The 23,338-nt window shown below is 47.2% G+C and overlaps 1 protein-coding gene and 1 long non-coding RNA gene across 3 annotated transcripts in view; one reads left to right on the forward strand and one right to left on the reverse strand.

The window, feature by feature from the left end:
* Positions 1-46: 46 nt before the first annotated feature.
* LOC309648825 lies at positions 47-8,264 on the forward strand. 2 transcript variants are annotated; one of them, XR_014256825.1, is made up of 2 exons: positions 47-3,823; positions 4,757-8,264. It is a non-coding gene; the product is annotated as an uncharacterized lncRNA (long non-coding RNA). The 2 variants fall into 2 exon arrangements; XR_014256826.1 differs by lacking the exon at positions 47-3,823 and adding an exon at positions 3,847-4,186.
* Positions 6,855-23,338, reverse strand: part of GARRE1 (granule associated Rac and RHOG effector 1) — a 50,107-nt gene continuing 33,623 nt past the window's right edge. The window contains exons 8-13 of the mRNA XM_082437866.1: positions 19,133-19,258; positions 16,990-18,023; positions 13,124-13,289; positions 12,266-12,403; positions 9,978-10,056; positions 6,855-9,441 (exon numbers count right to left, since the gene is read on the reverse strand). Of these exons, the coding sequence (XP_082293992.1) occupies positions 9,133-9,441; positions 9,978-10,056; positions 12,266-12,403; positions 13,124-13,289; positions 16,990-18,023; positions 19,133-19,258 (1,852 nt within the window). The 3' untranslated portion in view covers positions 6,855-9,132. The remainder of the gene's footprint in view (positions 9,442-9,977; positions 10,057-12,265; positions 12,404-13,123; positions 13,290-16,989; positions 18,024-19,132; positions 19,259-23,338) is intronic.

Consider the following 23,338-nt stretch of genomic DNA (forward strand, 5'->3'; position numbering starts at 1 on the left):
CCCCCGCCCCCGCCCTCCTCTCTGCGGTCCGCGCCCAAGGGGCAACCTGGTCCGCAGCCGAGGCTCGGGGGCCTCAGCTCGTCTCACCTTGCCACCGGCGGCCTCTTGGGCTGCTGCTCTGCCGACCTCTGCCTGGAAGTGACTGAGGAACAGAGGCAGAGCCCCGGCCTGCTTCATTAGTTCGTTCATTCACCCACTTAACCCAACTCCTTCCAACACTTCAATGTTACAGGTGCTGCGGCTGTGTAGGTGACAAGTAAAATATATGGCATATCAGATGCTGGTAAGTGCTACGGAGATAAGGAGAGCTGGAAAGGGTGCTGGGAATAGGGGTTGCAATTCTGAATAGAATGGTCAAGGCAAAACTCACTCATGAGGTGACATTTGAGCAAAAGCCTGAAGAAGGTGAGGAAGCAAGCCAATTGGCTATCTGGGGGAGAATTGTTCAGGCAAAGGGAAGAGCAACTGCAAAATTCCCGAGGAGAGCATGCTTAGATGTTTCAGCAACAGCAAGAGGCAAGTGTGGCTGGAGGGGAGTCAATGAGGGGAGAGTGACAGAAGATGAGGTTACAGAGGGAAGGAAGGCAGTAAGTCATCGTGAGGACTTTGTTTTTTATTCCGAGAGAGATGGGAAGCCATTGAAAGGTTTAAGCAAAGGAGGGACATCATCGGACGTATTTTACAAAGGATCAGACCAACAGTTCAGTAGGCATGAAAGTAAGGACAACAGATAGGACGCTACAGCAATAATGCAGGCCAGGAATGAAGGTGTCAAGGTAGCTGGAGTTGGCTGTGGTGATCTAGATATATTGAGTGAAGAATTAAGAGAAAGAAAAATAACAGTCAATGATGACATCCAGTTTTTTACCCGAGTTCCTGGAAAAATGGAATTGCCATTGCATCTTGGAGAAATACAAGTTTTAGGGGGAAGATCATGATCTTGTATTTTGACATATTAAGTTTTCCAAACCTATTAGACATCTAAGTGGAAGTGTTAAGTTCGGTGTTCACGTCTCTGGAGTATGAAGAGAGACGGTTCAAGCAAGAGGAAAAACTTGGGAGTCATGAGTGAATAGGTAGCACTTGAAGTCATGAGCCTAGATGAGAGTCTGGGTGAGACGGAGTAAATATAGTCAGAGAGAAGAGGTCCAAGAACTGGGCACTCAAATTGAGCTTCTCCGTCACCCAGTTCCCCAAGAAATGCCATCCATCTAGGAGTGTGCCCTGTCCTGCTGCAGACCCAGGCCTAGGTCTTCCTCTGGCCCACCTCCCAGTTCCATGCAGTCGCTGCCACCTCTGGCCTTGCAGATGGCTTTTCTCTCTCAGCCCAGAATTATTTGAGTTCCTAAAGATAAAGAAGGAAAAAAGAGAGCGGCCAAAGACTGAAGAAATGAATGGTCACAGGACTTTGCAGGGAACAGCCCTGTCCACAAGGCCCTTATTTAGCCAGAGTTTTGGGTCAACTGTCAACTCTGAGATTTAACTCAGCTTCCCATACCCAGCACAACCCTGACAGTTGCTGAACAGCATCTGGTCTACTAGAGTTTCTGAGAAACATTCCAGAGTTTCCCACCCAAGCAGCTGACTGCACAGAACAGCACTCCCACCCCTCGATCCTGTGTTTCAGAACAGAACTTCATCCAATAGGAAGGCCAGTCTCAGTAGCCATTACCCCATCATCCACTTGCCCTATGATTCCTCAGCTGACTCTAGCCCAGCAGTAGCCACTGACTCCCTTTTTCTAGTAGGCTCTTTTTGGTGATCACAGTGGACATCTGTTCATCTGTTGTCTTTGTCTGAAACCACTACCTCTCACCCTTAGGTTTCTTCCTCTGCCTCCCTGATTGCATCAGAGATGAACACATGACCTAAGCCCGCCAAACAGGGTTCTTTCCTGGGACCCAAAGCCAGCAGGAGAAACTCAGTTTTCTGTAGTGTTAAGCTGCCTTTCAAAAAGGACAGACCCGAGGTTCAGTCCCTGGTCTCAAGGAAAACAATGGAGAGTGTGACCTCCAGAGAGATGTCAGGGTGAACCTCATAGGGCCCAAGTTCCTGGGGCCAGGTCACCTCTGTCTGCAGCTGGAACACGAATCGAATCAGTGATTTCCCTTAGTGTTGATGTTGTTCTGAGCTGAGCTGTCATTTACAACTCCAAGTGTTTCCAAAAATGTTATGGGTGTTCACCTGCCCACTGCCACACCATCCTCCCCAGTGTCCTCTCTCATCCAGCCAAAACCCATAGGAGCAGCTTGGGTACTGAAGAGGCAGGAGGTGAGGCCTCCGATGATTACCTTTTTGAAGGTTTCATCTTCTTTTTAACACTCTATAATGTACACCTCCAGCAGTTTGGCCTCTCTGATTCCCAGTAGCTTCAACTATTCCAGATTTCCCAGATATTCTCAGATTTCCCCATAATATTTTAACATTGTACTTTGAAATTCCAGGGACTTGGTCTTCCCTGGTGGTGCAGTGGTTAAGAATCCGCCTGCCAATGCAGGGGACACGGGTTCGAGCCCTGGTCTGGGAAGATCCTACATGCTGCAGAGCAACTAAGCCTGTGCGCCACAACTACTGAGCCTGCGCTCTAAAGCCCGCGAGCCACAACTACTGAAGCCCGCGCTCCTAGAGCCTGTGCTCCGCAACAAGAGAAGCCACCGCAATGAGAAGCCCGTGCACCACAACAAAGAGTAGCCCCCGCTCGCCACAACTAGAGAAGGCCCGCCTGCAGCAACAAAGATCCAACGCAGCCAAAAATAAGTAAATAAATTAATTAATTAAAAACTATAGAGTTTTTCAATTAAAAAATAAATTCCAGTTATGTGGATTTTCTATGTTAGCAGAAAACTAGGTTCCTATCTGGAGGACCATAACTCACAGTAGCTAAGGAGAGAAAATGCAAAAAAGGAGTAGCTCAAAGGCAAGCCATTCATCATCCAACTACTAACATGGATACTTTACTACTCCCACCAGTTTACTGTGTGCAGAGCTCTGTGCTAAATTCTCTCCCACATAACCTTCATAGCAGCCCCATGAGGGATATCCTGTTGTCCTCCCCATTTAAGACAGGTTAAGAAATCTGAAAATAGCCATTCTGCTACTAAGTAGAGAATTAACTCAAGGTTGCCCCATTCCTGAGCCCTGTCCTTAATCACAACCCTGTCCTGCCTGCCACTTCCTGACTCTTCAGCCTTGGGAAGAAGGTACAGGGAAAGTGGAGGAGCAGGCAATCCCTGCCCTCCCCATTATCCCAGTTCTGTTTTAACATCAAGTAGGCCTTTGTGATATTAAATCTGATTGACAGGGTAGAATTTTACAAGTGGAAATGGCCAAGAATGACATCTCCAACGGAAAGGACAGCAGCATGGGCAAAGACAGAGGTAGGAGAATACAACCACTGGATTAACACTGGTCCCCTTGGAGTGGATCTAAGGATCTGTGTAGGGCAGTAGGGAGAAACCCACCAGGAAAGGTGCAGTATGTGGAAGGGATCAGACATTGGACTGTTGGGTGGCCTCTCTAACCACATTTGGGGAGTGGAGTGGGGTCTGTAATTTGGAAAAATAGTAACTTAAGGTAATTTTATGTTGACAAACGTTGAACGTGTTTTCTACCACCGTCACCACAATGGGCACCACATGCTGTGCTAAGCCCTGTCTGCAAACCGCACAGTAAAGGGTTCAGAATCCAGGGAAAGTGAAGCTCTCGGAGGGTTATCTGCGCCCAGGCCAAGGGCTGACAATCACAACCGAAAGAAAACCTGGCTCAGAAAGTTCAACAGACTGCTCCAGTCAGTCAGGCACCTTCAAGTGCCCTCAGCAAAATGGTATGACCCGGGAGAGGAGTGGGTTGAAGGGTAGACTTAAGTCAGGCCTCAATTCAGGGCCGCTGGACAGGGGTCAGGCAGGACCTGGAGACCAGGGGATCACCAGGACAAGGGCAAAGGGAGGTTCGGGGACAGGGCGACGGCCGGAGTCTGAAGGAGGTCGGGTGTGGGGCGATACACGCCGATGGATTTTCGCGAGCCGCTCCGGGGAAGCGCACCCACCGAGGGTGCTGAGTCACGCTGACCAGGAAAGGGCAAGAAATTGCGGTTCGCCGGAGATACGGGGATCTCCTGGCACTGGCTCCACTCTCCGGAGGTGCGGCGCGCATGCGTCTATGCGCAGGGAAAGCGAGATCAGCTCAGGTAGTGCGGGGGCGGGGGTGCGCACGCGTCTGCGTGTGGGCTCGCACGTCCGGGGGTGCAAGTGTGCGCATGTCCCCGCGCCGGGACGGGAGCGGAGGGCAGTCCGCGGAAGTAGCAGACGCCTCTGCCCGCACGTCTGGGATGGACGTGTGCACACAAGTGCGCATACTCCGGGTTGGGGCGGACTGCGCGTGCGCAGACTAGGAGACCCGAGGACGCAGGAGTCAGCGCCCCCAGGAGGCTCGGAGCTCGTGCTGCGTGCTTCGTGCTGTTCGCCTATTCGGCCGAGTACTGTCGCTTCGGGATGTCGCCACAGACTTTTCCCTTTGAATCCACTGTTAGGTTTTTAAAAAGAATTTCCCCACCGCACGTGGGCATGGGTTTCCAGCAAAAGAGAAAACTCTGTACTTAGTTGAGCTACAGAGCCCTACCCGCAGCTCCTAGCGTCAGTCCCTTCTTGCAGCTCTAGTACAAACACTGGTCATAGTGTATTCTTTCAGCCCGACGTGAGAACCGATTTAAGTCTAGTTCTGTTTTTTGCGCTGTATTATAATTTGCCTCTGGCCTTAGCAACACCTCGTTTCGTCTGGCTTGTCTTGAGTTGCTTCGAGCTGTTCTGCACCCTGCACATGTCGCCATGAACGAGACTCGCTCCTTGCTCTACTGAGGGCTTGGTTCAGGTGAGAGAGACACATACCAACACACATTCCAGCGGAGTGCTAAGTCCTATAGTGAAAAACAAAGCTGGGTGGAGGCTGGGCTCTGGCCCAACAGAACTGGAGAGGCCCAGGCAGGTGGGTGGGGGTGTGAGGGTGTGAGGCTTCCGTGAGGTAGCAGGGGTGTATGGGACACCCTGGGGCCTGAGAAGGAAAGGCAGGAGCTAGGGGAGGACCAGGTTGATGGCAATGGAGATATAAGAACGTGGTGGAATTTAAATGTGCTTGCAGATGCACTTGTAGGACTTGCTGCTTAAGTGAGTGAGGAGAGTAAAGATGATCAAGAATGTCTTCTAGGATTTCTGCCTGAGCGCTGGGTGGATGAATAGTGGCACCTCTTACCAAGATTGGGAAAGAGGGGGTTGTCTTCCCTAAAACACTGAGTTTTACGGTCACAGACTGCATCTTCTATGCAGCCCTGGCTCCCATCCTAGCAAGGGCCTCGCCCCTAGGTGACAATAGTAAATGTTGAAATGAATGACACTCCTGAAGCAATCCTTCCTCCTCACCTAGGTCCACATCCCCAACTCAGTCCCAATATAAGCCACATCCAGTCCCCCTCACAGACAAGCAGAGGCCTGTGCCCAGCCAGCAGACCCCTGTGGAATCATAAGGCCAGCTGTTTGTGTTACTTCCAGGAGCCAGTCCCTGGAGGTTCCTCAGACTCCCACGCACATATGGTTGGGAGCCTGACACTCATGTTGTCCACATACATGGCTTTTTGGTAATTGAGGAGCTGTCACCAGATCAGGAAGCAGATCACAAGAGGGGTCACACAGAGCACAGAGGAACGTCCTTTCACAGCACCATGGTTGGAATGCAGTGTTTCAGCTACGCTCCTAGAGCTGGATGCCCCACTCTCCCAGCATCCCCCAGGTGGAAAAGGAGGGGCACCGTCCTCATAAGGACCTCACCTACCTGTGTGTCATCCTCCATTTCTCGGCTGAGCCAAAGCCTCCAAGGACCTTCTTGGGGCTCCAGTGAACATCTGTCCTGCTTCCATCCCCACCTACCTGGCATGGAGCTGAGGCTACGGGACTCCTGTCTCCACCACTGTTGTGAATCAGAAGTCAGCGAGCAGCAGCAGGTACTAGTGTTCAATAGGAACACGTTTGAATAAAATGTGTTTTTCTGTCTAGCATTTTAATATGAACTTCCAGTGTCTTCCTTAGCATACCCATGCCACATGGCTGTTCCTAAGCAGCCTTGTCCTGAGGTGCACTTAGAAGGCTCTAGGACTAAGTCCTCATGCTCAGCTTTTAGGCATCTCAGCAGAAAGAAGCCTGAGTGGTACTTGTACGGGTAGGTTATATATTAACGCTCACTTACTCCATTATCCTAAGTTCATGAGAAAAGTTTCAATCAAATGCTGTCTTGCTGTAAATGAAAATGAACTGAAATTCCCCTGTAACCCACCCGCCTTTTGTGGTTCCCATTTTGCCATCTTTCCTTCTCCATTAGCAGGATGGCATCATTCAGTGAGACTAGTCCTTCTTGCCCCTGTGAGGTAGGGTCTGTCTGCCACACAGTGGGTCCCTGGCAGAACTGGGGGAGACCTCATCCCTGCATCTGCTCCTTGGAAAGGCTGGCTGGGCAGCTCACAAGCGCCCATGTTTGGTGGAATGTGTGTGTTGGCAGATCACAACCGAAGGAGAGAGCCTGCATCCTTCCAGGTGACCTCCTTCACCACGACATTGGCTCTGCCCACACAGAGGCCTCTTCCAGCTTTGGCCTTCGGGAAGCTAACAGGAGAGGTGTGGTAGGTTGTCCTGCTTTCTGCCCACCCACCCCAGCTCATCCTAATACCCCTAGTGGTATTACCCTTGCAAGGGCTCAGAATCAGAGGAGAGGCCGACCTAAACCTACTCGGGTGCAGCTTTTCAAAGTAATGAACCAGACAGGGCTGCTGACATGGTATCTGCTGCAGTTCATTTTCAACAGAGATACAAAAATTATTAAATGTATATTTTAATAAAGCCGATAGTTATTTTACTTATAGGAGCTTTAAAAGTAAGATACAAAATGTAGAATTCCAGTTTGGAAGCGTTGTAACTAGTCACACGAGCAACGCAGCCACGCCCGGCCACACAAAGGACACACACACTCACACATGCACACACATGCGCTTTGGCGAGACCCCTCTGCCGAGCGCAGCACCTGGAATTACCAGTGTTCAGAGCAAGGCGGTGCTGAGAACACAGCACCTACAAGGAGACCACACAAACAGCTTCACACAGTCTCATAGCCCATGGAGATGCAATCACAAAATGTCTTCCTTACTTGAGAAAAACAGATTGGAAAGTGACAATTAGCAATGTTGACGTCACCTGCGCTGGAGCATCAAGGACTGACCTCTGTCCAGGATGAGGTCTTTGGGGAGGCACTATTAAAACAAGAGTACTTCAGTATAACAGAACTTGAAACACAGGGTACTGTAGACACATTACTGAAGGAAATAGAATACCTTACAAGTAAAACAGCCACGGACAACTTCAACAGAGATTAGTGCACACACTGTGACAGCTAACACAGACAAGAGCCACGCAGGGTTGGCGCAAAGCACGTGCCTGAAAAGTCTATGTACAAAATAGTTCTCTGTAAACATGGTGAGGTGACTGTTCAGAACCCACAGTGAAAGGATCATGAGTACAGGTAGCAGTGGGATCCGCACGCAGCACAAAAGACAACACCCAAGGCCTGGAAACAGCCTGGCAACACAGTACTAAAAATTCAGATGGCTGGGCTCAGACACCCTAAGGGTCCTCTATAATTAGTGTGTATACGTACATATATATATTCTTTTTGGTATTTTTAAATATAAATTTACTTATATCCATAGAAAAATGAGAACATAACTGTGTTATTACAATCTTAGCTGGAAAAGCTTATATGGAGTTAGAAAGAATAAACCATTTATTAGTAGTTAACATATATTAAAATGGTTTAATGATTTAAGAAAATATAAAAAAAATATTAATACTGTCAAACTTTCATACCAGAAAATATTATGGATTTTTCTCAATTAGACTTTTTCAAAGATGAAATATGAAAAATTTAAATAAGTTTTATATAAAGAACTTCTGTAACCTCAATTAATATACAGTGGGGTATGCCTAGTCTATATAGATATATTTATTATTTCTCAATTTAAGCACCATTCAATTCTTCTGGATCCATTCTGGCTGGAAAAATATCCCTAAATCCACAGGATGGTATCTATTTAATAGCACGTTAACTGAAAATGAGGTTTTTTTTTAAAAGAAAAAACTTTTAAATTAATTCCTATCTACATCCTAATTTGTTTGTCTTGAGCCAGCTCACAATGTTACTGCAATTTCAAGTGTCTCTCTGCAGCCCCTGACCACACCTCCACGTTCTGAGACTGTGTCGAAGCTCTGGCCACGTGTGGAAGGGCCTGAGGGCCGAAGGTGTAGCTTCATCCCGCACCGGACAGCAACCAGCTGGCTCATCTCCACGCACCATCAGGGCTGTGCCTCCAACATGTTTTATGATCCTGCTTTTGTAAATCCGGTAGAGGCTGCACCCCCTGGGTGCTGCTGTGGGGTGGCAAGGGGCTGTCCACCTACAGAAAACCCAGGTGATTGCTTCTGATCACAAATATTCTATACTTTGCCCAGTTCGTATAAGCTTAAATAAAGATAGTGTTGAACAAACCTCCAGCCACTCTATTTGTTATCTTAAAATATTCAATGCATTTTAGGCAGGAGATGTTTTAACTAAAAACCTATATGAAAAATAGCTATAAAATACAGTGATTGGTGTGTGGTCATCACTCAATGTGTTAAGGAGGGGAAAGGGGAGGGTTTCAGAAGAATGGTCAGTTTTGCTCTCAGCCTTCAGGCCTGATGCCTTCCCAACATACACAGTGGGACTACAAACTTAAGAGAGCTGTGTTTCTCAAAGTGTGGCCTGTGGCCCACCTGCATCAGAATCACCAGAGGTGATTATTAAACTCGAAGATCCCCCAGCATCTCCCTGAAGAGGGTCAGAAAACTCCATCTTCAGCTGGCCCTCCGGGCATCTGATGCCTCCAAACTTTTGAGAAGCCAGGCCTTAAAGGCTTGGAGTTGCCAACCATCCCCATCCCCAAGGATCCCTGCCTGGGACAGGGGTGCACTGGTCCTCTGGGGGGCTGGTGCCAGCTAGTCAGCCCTGGGGTGGGGACACTGGCCCCAACAGCTCTGAGCAGGCAGGTAGGCTGGTCCTGGGTCAGTACTGGGGCAAGTAGGCCGGCCTGCGCTCAGCCTTCCCGGGGAAGGCCTTGAAGCCCTTGGGCGCTGCCTTGTGTGCTGGTGGGGGTGCGGGCTGCGGCGGGGTCTGCACGTAGGTGAAGGAGGCGGCGCTGCAGTCGCTGGTGGCGGCCCACACTGGGGACTGCAGCATCTGCATGGTGTCATTCCACTGGCTGCCAGGGCTGGCGACTGCATAGAGTGGTGCACTTGGGCCAGGCAGGGTGCTGGGTAGTGGGGAAGGGTGTTGCCAGGGGGCTTTGGGTGGCCACGTTTTGGTTTTGTTATCCTGAGAGACAGAAGAGGGTTCTTAGTGGCATTTCTGGCAACTGATCATCTTTTCCCACCTCCCCAGATCTCTGGTCCTTATTCCCACTGAGGAAACAGGGTGAGAGCCCCAGCCCTCCCCACAGTTCTGGAGCAGCACGTCTAACAGAACTCGCAACATTTCAGACAGAAATGTTCTCTGTCTGCGCCATCCAGTACAGTAGCTGCTCACCGCACATGGCCAGTGCAACTGAAGAACTCCATCTTTCTTTATATTTAAGTAATTTAAATTTAAGTAGCCACATGTAGCTAATGGCTATCATGTTAGACAGCACAGTCCCGGAGCTTCCTCTACACGTGGCTCTGAGTCAGCTGAGATGGTCAATCATTTAGACAAAAATCACAGGAAGAAAGTTGTTCACCACAAAGAACCTCTCACTGAACCACAAAGAACCCCTCATTGCTTTGAGGCCCTCTTAAAACTTAAGCTTTGGAACCTTACTCATGGTCTGTACCCATAAAGCCAGCCCTCTGTGGAGAGAGCGGGGCCCACAATACCTGGTTCACGTCCTCCACTGTGGTAAGAAGAGGCGGTGAGGGCAGCGTGCTGGTCTCCTGCTCTCCACTGCTGTGCTTCCTGAAAGAACCAAGAGCTCAGTGCAGTGGTCACCTGGCTTCCCGTCCAGCTTCTCTCCAGGGGACACCCTAGCCACTTGGCTCGGGTGTCTTCAGGCACTGGTTCTAGGTGGGGAGGCCTTGGGGCCACTGCGTGCAGGGGACTAAGGTGGGTCACCATGGAGTGGTGCACCCAGCAGCCCGTCACAGGGCTGGGCTAGGGCAGAGGTGGCGGGCATGAAGACTGGCACTGGCTGTTTCAGCTGCTGAGTCCACCAGCTCCAGCCTTTTGTTAATTTATTCAACACATACAGACTGTTTACCGTGCACTGGGGATAGGTGACAAAAACAAAAGGCTGTTAATTTTACTACTAACATGAAAACATTTCTGTTATTATGTTGAATGAAAAAGGCAGGCATAGCAGGCAGAGAGCCAAGTAAATCAGTCTATCAGCGCTCCTACGTGCAGACAGCAGCCTCTGCAGAGGTGGTGCTACAAGTGCCTTTCTAGACGTCTAGTCAGTCTCTCTGATTTCCTGTGCCTAAAACAGAAGTCGTCAGATCTTTCCAAGGCTCAGTCCTGCTCTTCCTACAGTCCTCCGTGTCTCAGTCCATGGCACCCCCTTTCACACAGATGCTCAGGCCAAAAACTTGCGTCTCACCCTTGATTCTTCTCTCACATACCCGACTGCCAATTTCTCACCAGTTGCTCTATCATTTTGTTCAGCTTTCTGCTCATCAGAGGCCTCCCTGACTGCCATTCAGAACACAGAAAATCCACCTTTCCCCTCATTCTCTGCCCTCATGCCCTACTTTATTTTTCTTCATAGCACCTAATCCAAACTGACATATTTGGGATTTTTTTATCGGCCTTCCTTCAATAGAATATCAATTTCATGAGGAAGGGGACTTTGTTTGCTGCTGTATCACCAGTGCCTGGTACATGATGGGTGCTACTGAGTAAATGAAGGTGTCCCTCCCCCGCCCAAATTCAAATGCTAAAGCCCTAACTTCCAGTACCTCAGAATTTGACTGTATTTAGAGATAAGTTGTTTAAACAACTAATTAAGTTAAAATGAAGTCATTAGGGTGAGCTCCAACCCAATATGATTAGGACACAGACGGCACAGAGGGAAGACCATGTGAAGATACAGGGAAAAGACGGCCATCTGCAAGCAAAGCAGAGTGGCCTCAGAAGAAATCAACGCTGCTGACACCTTGATCTCAAGAATTCTAGCCTCCAGAACTACGAGAAAATAAATTCTTGTCGTTAAGTCCCCAGTCTGCGGTTCTTTGATATGGTTGCCCTGGCAAACAAATACAGTGTTTGTGAGAATTAAGTGAGAAAATGTACATGAACGCTTAGCCCAGGGCCTGGCACAAAGAATGCACCCTAGCTTGTATCAGCAATCACTGTCATCACCACCATAACTGCTCTGTGCATCCTACTCTGTGTGACTCAGGTACCCTTCCGTCTTTATCTACCTGCTCCCCATTGCTTATCCAATGAAGCCTGACCCTGTGACACGAGGGCCATGCTACGTGGCCTCCCTGTCCCCTCCACAGCATGACTTCTGATGCCCTGGTGACCGTGCATGCTCTCTATTCCTTCCCATGTCCTTTAGACCACCACCTCTGGGCCTCTGCTTCCTCACACCCACAACAGTCTCTGCATTTCTTTCTAAACAAATTCTTCTCTTATTTCAGGGCCCATTTTAATTTTTGTGACTACTTTTGAAAACTTCAGATCTGAATATACTATGTATCTATTTTTTTCAACTTTGAAATACCATTCGGGGGTCATTTTATCCAGTTCCACCTTTGACAAAGAAATAGAGGGTCAGAGAGGGCCAGGCCCATGTTTGGAGTTGCAAAGCCTGTTGGAGAGCCCTAGGTTAGAACTTGGTTGTCCTGGTCCTGCTCCTCCCACGGAAAGCGCTGCCTCCTGTAAGGCACAGACCAGCATCAGCAGACCTTGTTCTCCACAATACTCCCTTGCCTGTCATACTGGTATTTTGGGCTACCACTTGCATGAGGCTGTTCTACCAGCAAAAACTCAACCCAACTTTAAGTCACCACACAAGCTTCAGCAAGACAGTACTGGAAGAGGCCCGCTGCCTCTTTCACACACGGCTGACTGGGAGCGATGGGGCTACTGAACTTTGTAGAGGAATAGCTGTGGTTCACATTTACAGACCCTTCTGTCCTTTGGTTTAAAATTTTCTTCATACCTTCTCTGCTTGACAGCAGCAACGAGGTCAGGCCCTGAAAACATGGAGAACAAGCTGTCCCCATTGGCGGAGGATGTCTCGTCACTCGAGCTGGCCGAGTCTCCCTGAGCACCCGACCAGCCGCTGTGCAGGCCATCCCTGAAAGCCAAAGAGAGAAGCTGGTCCTGGGCTTCCTGAAGCCAGCCTGGACACCGGCTGGACAGCCCGAGGCCAGCCCCCACCCCCGCCCCAGCCCTAAAACAACAGTCTTTTCCCTGCACTCATCTCACAACCCAAGAGTGGTCTCTTGTCTCTCTCCTTCCTCTAAAAACTCCTCAGAAGCCTGTGGTTTATAGATGAAATTCATTTTAGACCAAACAAAAAGCTGAGATGGTCTTCAGCTGTGCAGAGTTATTAACCAGGTAGCAATAAGAGATGTAAAAAAAATCAGTCCTCAGATGTCTTTATCATGAAAATCCACAGTTCTCTCAATACACTGAACTGAAAACCTTTGCTTTTTGTAGGCTACAAGGATCACATTCCATAAATGATACAGGTTTCATAGCCATGCTCATTTCAGCTAAAGACCGTGTTAAACATGCAATTACTTCACAGACACCACCAAATAAGATCCTTGTCTAGAGCAGAACAGCCTGTCTCAAAAATCACCAATTTATACCAATGGTGTGTTCACAGGGACACAACATGCCACTTGGCATCCTACAGTCAGTCACAAAACTCTGACCCCCTGAGGGTTTGACCATGTGCCACTCTCTCACGTGGGGGCCTAGAAATGAACTGCCTGATAAGGGTGCACAAAGGCCCCATGGGGAACAGCCAGGTCCCAAACTCAGCTTCCCTCCCACATCCAGCACTCACCCTTCTGCAAAGAACTCTGGGAAAGGCCAGGTCCGATGGGCATCATCCATGGGTGGCCAATGGCCCCGGGGGTTGCCGGGGCGGCGACCGTGTTGGACTTGCCGCTTCTGCTGCATTGCTTGGCTCACTCCTGCCACATAGCGTGCAAACTCGGGGTCTGAACCCACTGTGTTAAGACAAAGGGATAAACAAGATTTGGGGCCAAATTGGTCTCTTGTTTTCTTCCCTACCTTCTGAGGATGTCTTGGTGACACACACAGTGAAAAGTGGTGAGGGGCTACCAGGCTTGTGGCCCAGAGAGGGCTGCAGGATTTGCCCTGCAGCCTGCTGCGGTGAGATGGGGATTTCAGTACATGGGTCTGAAGATGGGGTAAGGTGTGTGCATAGGGACTGTCAGGAAGGGGTATGCCTAGGACTGGGGCAGGCTGAATGTGCACAAAGACAAAACAGAGAGAACAAAAAGGTTTGCTTTAGCCATGACTAAATTTTAAAGACAAATGTTAGTTACTTTAAAACCTCCCAGGGACTTCCCTGGCAGTCCAGTGGTTAAGACTTCGCCTTCCAATGCAGGGGGTGCGGGTTCAATCCCTGGTCAGGGAGCTAAGATCCCACACATGCCTTGGGGCCAAAAAACCAAAACATAAAACAGAAGCAATATTGTAACAAATTCAATCAAGAGTTTAAAAATGGTCCACATCAATAAAAAACAAAAAACAAAAAACTTTCCAGTGTGTGGCGCTACATACTTAACAACTAAGAAAATCAGATGATGACTTCAGCCAAGAAATAACCTGAAAGCTATAAAAGCATCAGGGTCAGATGGAGAATATCTGCCCTTCCCCCTTGGGCTCAACTCTGATCCAATATTTTCCTGGATATTGAAATATTGAAGGCAGACCTGCTAATTCAGTTTGAAGATAATAAGAGCGGTAACGAATAAGATAAAATTTAAAAATGCATTAAGAGGTAGATGGAAACGTATTGGACAGAACTGAGTAAGGATGTGCAGGGCAGTACAAGTAGGAGGAAAAACAGCATAGGAGAAATTCAGAGAAAGTCAAACAAAAAGATACGGTAGGAAAACATCTATAGGTCACAAACTGAATATGACTCAGCAGTGTATACTTTTTAGTTTCAAGTTGGGAAAGACACTAGGGCTCAATCCCACTCTTAGCTTTTTCTCTCAGGGAGCTGCCATGTGTGCACTGCACAAAGATGCCCACACCGGGTAGAGCAGGGGCTGTGTGTGCCTGTCCAAAAGGGGCACTCTGTTCTAGCTGCCCCTGCCTGAGAGGGTGCCTTCTGTAATTCATCCATCCAGAATGCCCTTTCTTAATTTGCAAAAAGGGCTATGTAGACCTTATGCCCTTGGGGTGGCATCTGCAGGAAGCTACATTAAGGACTTGAAGACCAGAAAGGAACATCCAGAAGGAAAAGCCAGTAGGATTCCTAGGCTAAAGACATAAAGGCTGTTCAGGCCTCAATAGAGATCAAAGATGATAAAATTCTGCCAAACACCATTTATACTCTGGATTTAATTATAGGACTGTCAAAAAATGTACACACTGTTCATCAGCAATTGAGAAAATGTGCCATACCCACCCAGCTGGTGGTAGGCAGGTGGGCTTGCTCTTCCATAGCAGGGTGGAACTGTTTGCCCTTCCCCACATCCCCAGGGGTTCCCCACATCCACCCACCCAAGGAGAGCAAGAAGAAGAGAGTGTGAGCAGCAGCATGAGGAATTCTGAGAAGACATACGAAAACACTTCTTTCCTTTAGTAGTTAATGCTGGGTTCATTTAGTAGGGAATCTCCTCTTCTGGTGGTTATTTATATAAATATGTGCTACATTTACTTACAGTATTTCACAGCCCTTGTGAATGAAATATATTTTCCACTTCCATTTACCATTTGCTAAATTAGAGAAAAAAAGTAATCGATTTCTATATATTTACCTTGCATCTACCCACCTTACCAGATTCACTTACTAATTCTGGAAATTTTTTATTGAGGAGTCTTGTTTTTTTAAATTCTATTTCCAGCAAAGAGATGTGCCTTTTTTTTTTTTAAGATTTATTTATTGATTAATTGATTGACTGATTGATTGATTGCTATGTTGGGTCTTCGTTTCTGTGCTAGGGCTTTCTCTAGTTGCAGCAAGCGGGGACCACTCTTCATCGAAGTGCACGGGCCTCTCACTATCACGGCCTCTCTTGTTGCAGAGCACAGGCTCCAGACACGCAGGCTCAGTAGTTGTGGCTCACGGGCCTAGTTGCTCCACGGCATGTGTAATTTTCCCAGACCAGGGCTCGAACCCGTGTCCCCTGCATTAGCAGGCAGATTCTCAACCACTGCACCACCAGGGAAGCCCAGAGATGGGCTTTTTAATCTATTCTTTTCTAAAGTTTATACCACTTATCTCCTTTGTTTTTGTCTTGCTACATTTGCCAGAAAGTTCAAGACAAAGTTACATGCTATTGGTAGTAGCAATTGCCACCCTGTCTGGGTCTTTTTTTTTTTTTTTTCCTGTCTGGGTCTTGATTTGAACTGGAATGCTTTTGTTTCACTATACAAAGTACTACTTGCTACTGGTTTTTGGTAGAAAAGTCTTTCATATTCAAGACATTTCCTTCTATTTATGTTTTACTTCGAGGGGTTTACTTAAGAATTGCTGGTGTCTTTTACCAAATGTCTTTATAGCATCTATTGCTGTATGAGTTTTTCTCATATTGGTTGAAATGACAGATTACTGTACAGGAGCAGAGTTCCTTATACTGACCTACCTTACACTGCTGAAGTAAACCAGATATAACTCCTTTGATACACTGCTAGATTTTCTTGCATCTATCTACACTCATAAAAAGTTTTTATGGTAAAATCATGTTGGCTTCATAACTCCCTTTCCAATCTCTTCTCCTGGAATAGAACTGGGCAGGTTTTCCACTTCCTGGTGCAATTTTGGTAATGTATGTTTTATTAGGAAAAAATCCATTTTCCATTCAGTTTTCATATATGTTGTCATCACGTCATATGTGGTAATGTCTTAAAGTTCTTTTAATCTCTCCTATACCTGTAGTTATGTCTCCTTTCTCTTTCCTAATCTTGTTTCTCTTTGCTCTCTCTTAATCAGCATTATGATAAATTGGTTTCTCTATTTTATTGGTCTTCTAAAGACCCTTCTTTTAGATTTATTTACAATGTCTATTATATTTTTCTTTTAAATTTAATTAGCTTTGGCTTTTATCCTTTTTTTTAAATTGAAGTATAGTTGATTTACAATATTATGTTAGTTTCAGGTGTACAACAACTTTTATCCTTAATTCCTCTTCCTAGTTTATTTTTGTTTTGTTTCTAAATTCTTTTTCTAATTTCCTAAGATAACTCTGGTGAATCTTCACACTGTCTAGGCCAGGAAAAGCCATATTCTATGAAAGCAGGAGGGTGCATTACTACCTTTCACTGGTTCTAGAGTTTAGGCAAAAAAGAATCACAGAACAGGTTATGTAATCAGGAAAAAAGCAGCCCACGAAGGGCCAGCCATTTTAGCTCCCATGAATGGGAGGGCCCAGATTGGAGCCCTCTTGAACTATGGGACTTTGAGCCATTCAAGTTCTCTTAGCCTCAATTCTGCCCTCTATAAAGTGAGAAAATTAGTTCCACTTACCTTATCAGACTCATTCTAACCACTGCTTCCTGCCTTTGCTGGAACTGCCCAGTACTTGCCATCAGACAGTGAGAAAGGGTCTTTAGACGGGGATTAAGTCACTGCCTCATATAAGTAAGGATGTGGTAGATGGGCCCTATGAAGTCTTTGGTGATAATATTTTAAGTTAAAACCCCAAGGTGGGGAGGTGGGGGCTCACATACCTGCAGGATCAAAAGGCAGAATCTCTCCCAACATCCCAAAGACTCCATCGCTTTGGTCACGGTTTGGCCAGGTGTTATTTCTAGGTCCCTGTGGCTTCTGTCCCAAAACCTCCGACATCATATTATCCATATAACTGCTCACCAGACCCAAGCTGTACAAGTCAGAACTGAGATCAGTTATGCCAGGCCACTGGCCAAGGGGAGACAGACCAGCTCCAATGGGCTGTGTTGGCTGCTGGGATGAGCTGTGTACCCATTTCCCAGGAGCCCGATGCTGGGGCAGGGGCTGCTGCGGTCCAACTGGTTGGAGCAGGTGTTGGTAGTACTGGACCTGGGGTTGCTGTTGCTTTGGGGACTGCTGCTGAGGTGCCAGGCCCGGCTGGGGTGTCAGAGGTGTGTGTGCCCTAGCCTGGGGAGGCCGCGGTGGAGGGGGCACTGGCAGTGACGGCTGCTGTGGCTGCATAGCTCCTGCCTTCTGCTCAGTCACCATGGCTGTGGCAGCAGAATTACGCCTTGTCACCAGTGGGGAGCCCTGATGTGACTGGCCCATGTTAAAACCCGAGAGAAAATCTATCACCTCCTGCATTTCCTGATCGGTTGGTAAGTTCATACCCTTCTCGTCCTTGCCATCATCCCCTTGCAGGAAGTTGTCATGCCTCTCCATGAGAAAACCATTGGCCATCTGATTACTGGAATTCTGAGCTGACTGTGAAGGGTCTGCAGTCCTAGGGAAATTACCAATGTTCAAAATGCTTTGTAATCTTGAATCAATATTACTGGGCATTTTGGCCTTCTCTTCTGAACACCCAGCTATGAAGATATTTTTGGAAGGGGTATTTGGAATGGAATAATTTGTGCTGCTGCTAGAGCTGGTACATGAAGCTTTCTTGGTGAACCGGGATGTCAGTTTGGAGAAGGTCTTCTGCAGGCCACCTGAAGATTTGTTTCCATTCCCAGAAGGCAAGTCAGCCTGATTTCCAAAATCACAGATCTCCCTTTGAAGCTGGATTTGTATGCAGGGTAAAGCTTGTTCCCTATTTAAAGAGAAATGCATTAAAAAAAAAGGACAAATATACAAATTGGACAATGAAATGGATCTCTTTGGTATTTAAGAAAGACTTTAAGAATAAAAAGACCTCTTTGTTTGGTATCAGGTTCATTTATTTTATAGATAAATAAACACCCAAGAGTTTTAAGAGTACATAATTTAAGCACTTACTATCTATATTTATTATAAAAAATCTACCATGTCTAATGCAGGGCTGTGAAAACTACATTAGATTTCTGGCCTGAGGATTTTAAGTGAAACCTCTGACCGCAACACAGGAGAGCAAAAAACACGGCTAGAGTGGGATACGCAAATGGCAGAGGCCAGCTCTGTGCCGGGATGATGGGGACTGGGAGCCTGGCAGATCCAGCAGAGGGTCAACGGACAAATCCACACAGCAGAGAGGGGCGAGCGGGCAGGACCCAGGGACACTATGCAGCACTGTTGTCCTTGGAAGTATTCATAGACAGTGCCAAGAACAGATGGTTGTTACTTCCTAAGTCTTCCAAGTACTTTTTTCCAGTACTGAAAGAAAGCCCTAGAGATAGAAAGGGCATGGGTAGGAGCTGGGCAGGTTATGGCTGGTGTGCCCCTGGATAAGTCACCTCACTGATCTGGGCTCATGAATGAAGACATGGGGAGGGCCCACGGCTAGATGTTTAAGGTCTCCACTGGTTCTAAAGTTAATTCACAAAGAGATAATCTTGCAACTGTCAGCTACTTTCACATATAAATAAATGTCATGCAAGATATAAGTAAATTTTCTAAATATTTTTCTGCTCTTAGTTCATAAGGAGAATGTGAGTTGGGTTAAAATCCTCTTGATGTCCTTAACTCTGAAATGATAAAACAAATGAAGGCAAAAATGTTAACACTGGGGAATCTGGGTAAAGGGCAATTCTTTGTACTATTCTTGCAACTTTTCTGTAAGTTTGAAATTATTCCCAAAAAAAGTTGCCGAATAGTTTCCTTTCTTGCCTTATTTACTAACATACTATCAGTGACATACTCTCACATGACCCTGTAAGTGGTCACACTGTCCCTAGGTGTGGACCTGAACATGAACCAATTCAAGTGCTGGGTGGGGACACCAACCTCCCTGCCCTCCAGCGGGTGAGGTCCAGCACAGCCGTGTAGAGCACATCCACCAGACCCAGGGTCTTCTCGGGATCGAGGCTTCTCTGCAGCAGGGACATGGTAGCGGGGTCTTCTTTCAGGCACCTAGGCATGAATCGGGTTGCGTGAGTCTGGGCTGCACTTGTCCGCAAAGGTGTTTCAACAAGCAGGCCTTACACAAAAGGCCACAGCTTTTGGCACCAAATAAAAATTTGGTAATTGTAAGAACATTGAGAGGATGACAGGACTAACACTTGTACTTGTTGCTCCACAAAAGGAGGAGGAAGCAATAGGGCTTGGGGTCTCCACAGATTTCTAACTGTCTAGAGTCTGTTTAGTAGGAAGAGAAGAGTTCGGTGGAGGGTTTGCCTTCCAAGGGCCCTAATACCCTCTCACTGTCCAACATCGGCTTCGGCCCTTATTTTCCTCTCTACCCTGCTGAGATTCTGTGCTCTGGCACAGTATGTACTCCTTTACAAACTTTTTCCATAACGTCCCACCCCTCCCTCCCACTACAGCACTTCACACCTGTACCTAAGAAACCAAGGGTCAGTGGAGGGAAAAAATCTGTCTGCCAGCCTGGCAAACTTCAGATAAACAATAAACATGGTTTTCCCGTAAATTAATTTTTTCCCTTTCCAAGATGACTGTTTTACCTTCCCCCTCCTCAAAGCTCTGCTATCCCTACCATCTCCCATTCTTTGCTATCTCAACTCTCACTTAATTGAGAAAACACACATAAGCAGATGAGATCTATTTCAACCACCCTCACCACTAATCCCACCAGTTCACCAGTGTCTGTGCCCACACACCCCGCCTTGCCCTGCCGTCAGAGCACAAGACCTGCTCTTGCCACGGGCTGACCCTCCACCTGAGCACCACATGCACCGTACAGCCTTGCTTTTTTCCCAAGGACCTCACTCAAGTAATCACCCCATTCCTTTCCTGTGATATTCCCTTTGGCAAACAAACCAGTATCGCCAACCACCTTCTCTTAGCCCCACATCCACTCCAGATACTGCCCCACTTCTCTGCTCCCCATTTTAACAAAATCACAGTCTCCTCCTCTTCCTTACCTCTTATTCTCCTTTCATCACACTCTGACCAGGTGTTCATCCCTATAACTCCACTAAAATAGCTTTTATCAGACAACTCAGATCTTGCCAAAGTCAAGGGTCAGTTACCTGTCTCCACTTTACTCAATCTCTCAGCAACATCATGCAATGTCTCCTTCCTCCTGGATCACTGTCTTCTGCAGCCTTGGTGACCCCAACCTTGCTCAATTTTCCTCCTACCTGGCTGGCAGTTCCTTCTTGGTCTCGTCCTGCTCCTCCTTCCCCTCCCTCTGCATCGTGGCACGTTCCAGGCTTCGTCCCTTCTTCTTAGAGGACTGCACGTGGTCCTGTGGTTTTATAGACCATCCCTACAATAAAGACTCTCAAGTTGTCTTCGCCAGTCTAGACCTTTCTCCTGATCGCCACCCTCACATATCTAAATGCACCTTTGACGGCTCTCCCTGAACACCTACCAGGCAGCTCAAAGGGAGCCTGGTCAGTACAACTCTTGATCCCTCTCCTCCCGCCAAAACCACTCTGAATCCTATGACTTCCTCAGTAAGTACGCAGCACAGCTGTCTACCTACGAGTCATTGCTAGTTTTCCCCACTTCTTACATCCAGTCTATCAGCAAATCCTGCTGGCTCTTCCATGACACAATCCGAATCCAGGCACTTCCACCACCTCTCTCGTTACTGCTCTACTCCAAGACACCACCAGCACCTGCGTCTCAGGACCAGCCTCCCATCTGGTCTCCTTTTCTCCAGTCCTGTCCCTCCAAGGCCCACCCTCCACATAGCAACAGAGCCTCCTGTAGCACAAATCAGAACGCACCAATCCCCTGTGCAAAACCCTCCAGTGGCAACCTATCATGGCTGAAATAAAATCCAAACCCCTCACCACAGCTCTCTGTGACCTGGCCCTCCTGACTCTCTGGCCATACCTCTCTTTGCTGTCACCTCTCCTCACCTTGTCTCAGCTATGAGGCCTTCTCACACGCCCTGAATAAGTTGGGTTTGCCCACATCTCAGGACCTTTGCTCTTGTTGACTTTGCCTGGACTGTTCCCCACTGAGAGCTGCTTCCCACCATTCAGGTCCCCACTGCCCACCCAGGGCACCTCCACCAAAAGGCCTTTTCTGAGAGGGAGAACCAGGAAGATGCTATCTGTCTGTTCCTAGGCTCTCTAGGAGTTAAATGGTGAAATCAACACTTGCAAAGCCATCCTAAGGAGGCAGCAGCACTCCCCAACGTGACTTTGGCTTGAGAAGAAATATATCTGTGAGGATGTAAGCTGGCCAGCCTCAGAAACATTGGAAAAAGCGAGCAATAAGCCAAGCTCTGGACTTCCCTGGTGGCGCAGTGGTTAAGAGTCCGCCTGCCAATGCAGGGGACATGGGTTCGAGCCCTGGTCCGGGAAGATCCCACATGCCCCAGAGCAACTAAGCCCACGTGCCACAACTACCGAGCCTGCGCTCTAGAGCCCGTGCTCCGCAACAAGAGAAGTCACCACAATGAGAAGCCTGGGCGCACCACAAGGAAGAGTAGCCCCTGCTCGCCGCAACTAGAGAAAGCCCGCGCGCAGCAACGAAGACCCAACGCGGCCAAAAATAAATAAATAAATGAATTTATTAAAAAAAAAAAATAAGGCAAGCTCTGCCAGTGCCCAGTCAGACCCTGGGCTCCTGGGAGAGAATCTTGGCCAGCGGACCTGGCCGAGGTTCATGCACCTGATTCTCTCAGCCTGGAATCGCTGATTACCAGGACACACTTGTTCTATGTTCCCAAGCCAACTCCTACTTGTGATCTGGCTGGTCACATGTTTGCCCACTAGATGAGCATTTTTTGGTCATGCAGAAAGGAGTTCCTGGTGGTAACAATAATTTCTCTTTCTAAAAATCAACAAATTGGCATTTTTATTTTATTCATCAGTCTTGAGAGTTGATCAATAAAACCCCCTGAAGAGACTAAATCCATTCTTTTGACAAATCACCCAGACTGGCTTAAAACCTTCCACCTGTTCTTAGATAAAATCCAAGTCCCTCAGGGACCCTGCAAGTCCTGGCTTCTATGAATCCCCGTCTTCAACACCACCTAGCATAATTCCAGCCATGCCAGCTCACTCCTCAGGCCTTTGCATTTGCTGTTCCTTCTGCCTGGGATGCTTTCCCCATCTGCTCTCTGCATGGCAGGCTCCTCTCAAATCACATCCTTAAAGAGACCCTTCATGACTGACCTCCTCATCCAAAATAGCCTCCTCCTGCCATCTTTACCTGTTAATCGCTATGAGATGATGTCACTCTACTCTTATTCCTTATTCATACGCTTGCCAGTGCTTGCAGCTAACTCCCATGCTTATCAGCTGTCCCCTCCCCAACCCCATGCCATAACAAAGCCAGCTCTATTAGGGGCAGGGACCCTGTCTGTCTTGCTCATGATTAAATTCCCAGAGCCTAGAACAGTGTCTGTCACATATTAGGTACTCAGTAAATATTTGTTGAAAGAAAGAATGGGTGAATAACTTAAATATGACAAGTTAAAAAAATCTAAGTAAGGTTTTACTTTCTTTGGGGAAAAAAAATGTATCTGGCAGCTAGACACTTCATTTTATTAAAAGCAAAGCATATAATAAATTCTTGACTAGTTTTGCTAATAATTTCATTTTTTCCAAAGGTGGAATAAAGCAATCACTTCTTTTTGAGTTCTTCTCAACAAGCACATATTCTGTAACTTGAAACAAAAACATAAAACTTTGCATTTTTACCAAAAGTAGCCAGCAGAGGGAGCCTCTCCAAGTAATTGCAGTCTATGAGGTCTTTCAAGGAGGTGCAATGAATTACAAAGGAAATCAATCATACAGGGAGAGTTGTGGAAGTAAACTGCAGGGTTAACCATTTTAGTACTAGCTGTTTATATTCACCCAGTTATCCAAGAGTTGAAAATGTTTTCTTTAACATGAGAATCCTGGTTAAGTTTAATATTTTTCAATAAGAACCTGAATTAGAAAACAAATTAAGAATTCAGGAACACAAAAATCTTACAAAAAAGTGAGCTTTTAACCTACTGCTTGGGGAATTCCCTGGCAGTCAGTGGTTAGAACTCCACGCTCTCACAACCAAGGGCCTGGCCTG

Source organism: Balaenoptera physalus (genome assembly GCF_965194825.1).
Source record: "Balaenoptera physalus genome assembly, chromosome: 19".
Taxonomy (NCBI): domain Eukaryota; kingdom Metazoa; phylum Chordata; class Mammalia; order Artiodactyla; family Balaenopteridae; genus Balaenoptera; species Balaenoptera physalus.